The 7323-nt window shown below is 38.4% G+C and overlaps 1 protein-coding gene across 1 annotated transcript in view; it reads left to right on the forward strand.

Moving 5' to 3' along the window:
• The window catches only part of LOC130425008 (RNA-binding protein 5), a 14902-nt gene extending 9001 nt beyond the window's left edge, over positions 1-5901 (forward strand). Inside the window, exons 8-24 of the mRNA XM_056751038.1 lie at positions 358-429; positions 509-791; positions 893-1050; positions 1536-1636; positions 1815-1878; positions 1961-2015; positions 2103-2167; positions 2273-2396; positions 3363-3460; positions 3545-3814; positions 3934-4077; positions 4179-4247; positions 4447-4677; positions 4753-4827; positions 5017-5093; positions 5207-5258; positions 5364-5901. Coding sequence (XP_056607016.1) covers positions 358-429; positions 509-791; positions 893-1050; positions 1536-1636; positions 1815-1878; positions 1961-2015; positions 2103-2167; positions 2273-2396; positions 3363-3460; positions 3545-3814; positions 3934-4077; positions 4179-4247; positions 4447-4677; positions 4753-4827; positions 5017-5093; positions 5207-5258; positions 5364-5456 — 2031 coding nt within the window. The 3' untranslated portion in view covers positions 5457-5901. The remainder of the gene's footprint in view (positions 1-357; positions 430-508; positions 792-892; positions 1051-1535; positions 1637-1814; positions 1879-1960; positions 2016-2102; positions 2168-2272; positions 2397-3362; positions 3461-3544; positions 3815-3933; positions 4078-4178; positions 4248-4446; positions 4678-4752; positions 4828-5016; positions 5094-5206; positions 5259-5363) is intronic.
• Positions 5902-7323: the final 1422 nt, after the last annotated feature.

The raw sequence follows: 7323 nt of genomic DNA on the forward strand, positions 1-7323 counted from the left end.
TATTTATTTACGTATTCAGATTACCTAGGCGATTCTAAAGATTTTACCATGTTGAGATTTTTGTTTAACTTAAACAAAACTCTTAATAACTGAACCCATAACTTGAATAGCTGAATCCGGTTTTTACACAATCATGTGTGTTTAAATAAGTAGAGTTTAACACAACTATAAAAAACCAGTAGCTGGGCTTAAAAAAAGCCTGCCTCTAACACGGCTGTCATCATGGCTGTCATTAGATGGGCACATATGTCTATTGGGCATTCTGGAAAGGATCATTTCCATGTTGTTGGTTGGTTGGTTGGTTTTGGGGGTAGTCCAATGAGCATTGAAACACTTACTCTATTTCTTTTTTTCCAGGGATCTGTTAAGGTTGGTGTCAAGACTGCTTTGCTCAAATATATCCAGCCTGACAAAAACGCAAAAGAACAGGTGAGTTTCGTTGAAGGACATGCTAGCTTGACATGCTTTAGTGCAATTCAATAAAGATGATTTCAACTCTTAAATGTAGCACCATGAACAACAAGCTAAAGCTGCCCCGGTCAGCGAGGGAGGTTTGTTACCGAATCCGGTCCCATCAGTGCCACTGAAGGTGGAGGAGAACACCCCTTGCATTCCTGATCAGGACCATGTTTCGCAGAGCGCGTGGCAGAGAAACTCGAATTTGACTCCTGAAGCGTGGCAACAGCAAGTGGACCAACAACTACAAAAGCAGGAGGCGGAGCAACAAGCTGAAGACCGGACCCATCAGAGATCACCACATCCAAACTCTTCAATCTTCAAGGAGAGCAAGAGTAAGTGTGGAGTAACTATGGATGATATTTTCTAAGTAGGAACTTATATAAAAAGTTAACCCAGAATACAATATATCATTTCTTAAAATATCTGTTTCTAGCAATGATCATTAAGAACATACTGCCTACCACAACCGTGGAGACCATTCTGAAAGCACTGGATCAGTACGCTTACCTCGATGAGCGTAATGTCCGTCTGGTTAAAGGGAAATTACCAGGATCCAAATGCTTCTGCTTTGTCGATATGGACTCTCATGAGGTATGGTGTCCTATGTGTGTCTCTTCTAAAACATAGAGATGTGCTGCTTGCATCCTGTCTGTCAGTCGATAAGACTATTATACCCTAAAAGTAGCATAGTCACATCTTTTAGTGTATCTTTGTGTTTTGGGAATGCGCCTATGATACTGAAGGTGTGTTAGGAAGGGATGTACATTTTCAAGAATATTATTAATCGAATAATCATTAAAAGAAAAAAGCATATATTAAGAGCTCCACATTATCAAATTCACATAATAGAAATGTATGCAACAGTACAAGTTGTGTATTACTGTTTAATAGTCAGTGGGCTCTTAAATGTTTGATTGTTAAAAATTAGATTGCAGAGTTACTGAAATTTGTGTTTGATACAGTCGATTGACTTAATCGTTTAAATTCAGTCGAATAATCGATCATTATTTCATTGTTGACATCCCTGATCCCAGATTTTATCAGTGTATTACTTCATGATTTTTACCTGCACACAGCACGTAACGCGATTGGTAGAGCTACTCACAAATCCCCGGCCTATCATGATCGACGGCGTCAGAGTATATGCTGAGGTGGCCAAGCCTTTGAAGAACCAGAAGTAAGTGTCAGTTATTCATTTCAGTATGGTTAGCTGTTCAACATTGTGTGGTTTTGCAGGGATGTATGTCACAAAATGAAGTTTAATATAAAAAACGGGAAATATTTCAGATGTTGGCAGCCTTGGTATGAACATGGTTTAAGCTCTCATTCTAATATCTTTGTATTTGATTTTACAGCTACAAAAGGGAGAATGATAAACCAAAAACATCTCTGCTGGGTTTCCCTCCAGATGTTATGATGGTAGGTCATATTTGTCAAAAGTCATGAAGCCATCAGGTGTCCTGTTTGTACGTCTGTTGTAATAATTGTATTATTTCGACAGCAACAATATTTTCTTCAGCCACCCAACACAGCCGGTGTCGCACCTGCCATGCAAGGTATAATTCTTCAACTCTGCATGCGTTATTTGTTACACCTTATGTTAAATAAACCCTTATCTTCTCACATGTTGTCTGGGAATGTAGGGGGCCCAATGGGAGTGGACATCGGCTCATCTTCAGCTGCAATGCAGAACTCAAGCATAACGCAGGTAAATTCTTTTAAACAATTACTAAAGCACAAGGCTTGGAAACATGATCCTAGTTTGTGGCATGATGATTTTTTTTGGACTGTCACTTACTGTTGCTGTGTGCAGGGTATGATGTATTCTGAGACACCAGCCTTAACACAGACGATCCAGACAGCAGAGCACCAGACTACAGCTTTACCTAACCCCCCTCTCTCTGGATCTGCAGATTCCTCGGATACATATAGCTATGGTAAGAGCTAGGCTTGTTGCGATAGTCGGTGTCACAGGTGATACATAGTAGAAAATCACTTAGTTTAGTTAAAGTCAGGTGTCGCAGCAAAGATCAGCAGCAATTCGATTTATCATCATCTGTGAAGAGTGAAGTGCTGACTGACAAGTCAATGGCGGAGGCTTTTCTGGCAAAGAACATGTACTAGAAAATTGTAAACACTGTTGTCAAGAGCCGTTTAAGTTTTAATTTTCTTTTGTTCTTATTTTCAAAAGCCTGTGCTTTGCCATTTATTTAAAATAAACGTTTTTGTTTCATATTCTTTTCTTATTCGTTTCTTATTTATTTAACATAAACGTTTTTGTGTCAAACTCTTCTTATGTATTTCTTTGTTTCCTTATTTGTTTGTTACACAATGTGTAACGTGATTTCTCGTTTTGTTAATCAACTTACATAACGTAAAAAAAACATTTTTATTTTTTGCTTGATGTGTGGTGTAATTATTCGCGTGTAAGGTCTGTGTTTAATATAAGCAAATGTGAATTCTTTATATAAATTCTTTATAGTGTTGTGTTTTTATTAAGAAAGATATTGAACCCACCATTAATTCAAGCAATTGCCTTTCCCGAATTGCCGCTATTTTAAAAGGTAATAAGTAAAATGCATCATGCGTAGGGCGGCATCTTAGATCGCCCAAGTATCACTGGTACAACCAGTGTTTTTACATGTCGTTTATCTGGTGGGAAAATTTAATTATCGCAACTAGTATGAGCTATTCAATTGTATATGTGGTGCATTTATAAATGTTTTATGTTAATGGAGGCCATGACTTTATATTTTGAAGCATTCCCAAGAAGCTTCAGTTTGTGCTGCTTAAGGAATATTTATTGGTTTTCAATAGTGCATTTGAAACATATAATTTTTATTACCAATGTTTACCTGTCAATGTCTCATCTATGCGGGTTGTTTGTTGTCATTTTGTTACAGGATCAGAGGATCCAGATTTGTCCGCCTTTCTTTATGATGCTACTTCTGGCTTCTACTATGACCCTCAGACTACCTTGTACTATGATCCCAATTCAAGGGTGAGTAAAGAAATTGCCCTTTATTTAAGCTCATAAATAAGTACAGTGTCAGATTTAATTTGTCATTTTTATGTGCTTTTGTAGTATTTCTACAATGCTCAGAATCAGCAGTATCTGTACTGGGACACGACCTCTAAGATTTACATCCCAGTCGAAAGCTCGGATGAACCGGCCCCTCATGCTGCCATTCCCATGGCAGCTTTTGGTGAGGTTATGGCCACGACCATCACAGAGGAGGAAATACAGACGGCTACAGGGACAATGTCAGAGCGGGCAGAGGAAGAACCTGCCCCACGGACAGAAAAGAAAGAGAAGGAAAAAGAGGAGAAACCCAAAAGTTTAGCAGCATTTAAGGTGCGCTTACATCACGATAGTGGCAGATGGATTCGGGGCACTGTTGTGTTCCTCGTGATAAATGATATAAGCAAACACTGATGTTAGGTCTTTGTGGTAATCATGGGTCTGTTTAACAGATAATGAAGGACATGGAGCGCTGGGCGAAGATTCAGAACAGTAAGAAGGAGAGCGTCCGATCTCCTTCACCTGTTTTTAAGGCTGGAGATGACCATAGGCCCTCCAAGGCCGCTGATGCAGCGTTTGCCATCTTTGAAAGAAAGGTCAGACATCTGTGTGTTCTTTTTTCGAAATTCTACATATCCAGTCCGTGAGTTTCTTATGTTTTAGTTTTCTTTAAATACTACTTCCCTCATTCATGTAGGTCACCGGTGCAGATGACTTGTTCAAGAAACCTCTCGCCCCTCTAAAGAAAGACGAAAAGGCATCAAAGGTGAGAGTTTACTGCCTTCCTTTTGAGATACACACACACACACTCACTTCAGGCTCAGTTTTCACAGGCAGCTGAAAAGGCGCACATTCACAACACCTTGACCCTGATTGATGAAGGCTATTTAATAACCCACACTAAACTAGATTTACAGCGAGTGTCATTCTAGATCAAAGCAATAACCTCGCTTGTGTGTTGGCAGAGGCCCATGGGCTCTCTGGGAATGTTGGCGGATGACTATGCGGCAGGCAGCGACGATGAGGAAGACGAGAAACACGAGAAGCAGGATGCCCCTCGGCCCTCCAAGAGCCAGCCGGAGAAGGAGGAGGACAGGTTGACGGACTGGAAGAAGATGGCATGTCTTCTGTGCAGGAGGCAGTTTCCTAATAAAGACTCTCTGATTCGCCATCAGCAGCTCTCAGACCTGCACAAGGTGGCGCATTTTCTTTACTGAAAGTTCTTGTTTTTGCATATCAGAATCTGTTTTTGACATTGGTCTTTATTTCAGCAAAATATGGAGATTCACCTCAAAATCAAAAGGTCAAAGAGAGAGCTTGAGGCTTTAGAAAACCAGGAAAAAGAGGTAGATTCCTTTGTCCCATATAATACTTAACATAACTTCTGTTGTTTCTTTAGCATTAAATGTGCAGTGGGTCACCTTGTGCCCTTTTATTTTTTACTTGGTTATAAGTACATTCTCTATTGTTTTATTGCAGTAGTATAATATCATTTGATTAAGGGGGTCTCACCTTTGAACCCTTCTGTCCTTTAGTTGAAAGTGAAGGAGACAAACAGTCCACCTGAAACAAAAAGAAAAAAGCAGTCACACACATGGGCCGGCAGCTCAAGGTATGTGAATTCTTTGTCTGACTACTATTCATTTCAGTTTTGAGAAATCTTTAAAAAAACACCTATTATGTATTCTTGACCTGTAAATTAAACATGACGTACTGGTTTTCCAGGGACACTCATAAAGGCAGTGAAAGACCCGGTTTAGGTCTTGAAACTACTGAGGTGAGTTTCTTTCACTTTAAGAAACATTCTAGTTGATGTATTAAAGCATGACACTTGTCTTTGTTGTAAACCTCTCCCCCTTTTCTCTCCCCTTTTTTACCAAAGCGGAAGAAAAAAGAACCTGTCGTCTGGAGTCACGCCACATACAAACAGGCTGTTCGGAAGGCCATGTTTGCACGTTTCAATGAGCTGGACTGACTGTGAAATTGTTAACAAAGGAATTTGTGAATACACACACAGTGGGGAAAAACTGTTGGCAGCTTATTCCAGGCTTTTCTCTGTGAAGCGATGTAGATTCCTGCAATTTTATTTTGTGGATTTGGTGACGTGTGCCTGTGTAAAATTAATTTACGTTTTCAAAGCAGCCAAACATATGTTTTTCTCTTATGTGTAATTTTGTAGCTCTATTCTTCAGGGCTTTTAATTTTTTTCCTAATTTGACATCGTTTTTTTTTAATGTAGAGAGTTTGTAATATTTCATTTGTCCAATGACTTAAGGACCTTAAATACAAAAACATTACTGTGGTCAGTCAATAAACGTCTCATTGTGGCTGTCGAAGTAGTTTTGTAGTCTTGCTGATTTTTATCTTTTGTGTATTTAACTTGAGGTATTTTTGCTAATTAAATGGAAGTTTTATTGCTTTTTGAAGTTTCCACCTGTAACACCCCTTTTCCGTCACATTTGCATTTTCAATATATTTACTATTTTTGTATATTTTTTATAATTTGTATTATAAATTAGGACAGTCGGTATGTGTTTACATTGATAAACATTAGAAGTTGGTGGTCCAAGTCCTGTAAAGTGTTACTGGTGTTATTATTGGAGCAACAGAAATATACTCTGGTATTTTTATCACATCTTTCTTTTCCAGAATTAACCTATGGCGTAAATTAATAGATAAAGACAGATATATATTTTCTCTGAACTTTCAGGAATCACTGAGGACTGTTTTTAATGCTCTCCTCTAGGTGGCAGTGCATAACTATGGCAAACATTGCTATTTCAGTTTTTAAGCCACACCTCAAAACTTAACAATAAAAAATGGACACACACAAATGCTGGCAATAATTCCTTAAGCTTTTCTTTGTTTTCATTTCATTATTTAATGTGGTTCTTATATAGTGGTATATACAATGATGAAGGTTGTGTACAAAATGCTTTGTGTAGGCAAATTGCAATTTAAAAAAAAATATATATATAAAGTAGACCAAAGTTACAACTCCTAAACCAACGTGAGATATACAGTTGCTAGTTTTCTTTGCCTAACATAGTTTTGCGTACATAATATCTGTTTCATTTACTATTGAATTTATACATCATAAGAGACAAGCATCCCTCTGGTCATTCTCTGTTTGATCTTTTCCATCCATTTAGTTAAAGCTTGCTGAAAGAGGACTACGGACTCTCATACTGTTTGTTTCGGTCAGTCATACTTAAATGATTGATCAGATATATGATAAAGGGATAGCGCAACCCATAAAAAAATCTTCCACAACCTTTTTTCAGTCACAGATAAAAGCTTTAATGTTTAAGCATAGTATTTGGAGTCTTGACACTTGCTCTCGACCGAACAAATTTTAATGTTCTGTGTTTTATCGCATTCTGCTTTGATGTGTAAATAGATGTTGCCTGTAGTCATGGTATAATGTAGACCGTGTCAAAGGTCGGCATGCTTTCCTTCCTCCTCATGGTTGTTGTCATCTGTAATTGCTTCTTAAATAGTCATCCTTAAAGGAACGCTTGCAAATGTCCGTTCCAGTCTGTTGTCAAAAGAAGGACTTTTGTCACGTCGGGTCTTCTCAGAGTTCCCACACATACTTCTTGCACTGTTTCTGTGTCTATGGTCCAGTTACTATGTCTCGGTGTGAGACATCATAGGATTTTAGTTGACTTTAGTTCGCTTCACTTCACAGTTGGCGCTAAAATAATGTGAGCGTTATAGAATAATATTGTGGATAAAACCGATGTCATTCAACCATTTGCCTCAACGCATTTTAAAATGCTGACCGTTTCTTCCACCCTGAATGCTTTCTTTTTTCCTTGTAGGACACTGTGGACCCTCCT

This window comes from Triplophysa dalaica, chromosome 6, assembly GCF_015846415.1.
Source record: "Triplophysa dalaica isolate WHDGS20190420 chromosome 6, ASM1584641v1, whole genome shotgun sequence".
In the NCBI taxonomy this organism is placed as follows: Eukaryota; Metazoa; Chordata; class Actinopteri; order Cypriniformes; family Nemacheilidae; genus Triplophysa; species Triplophysa dalaica.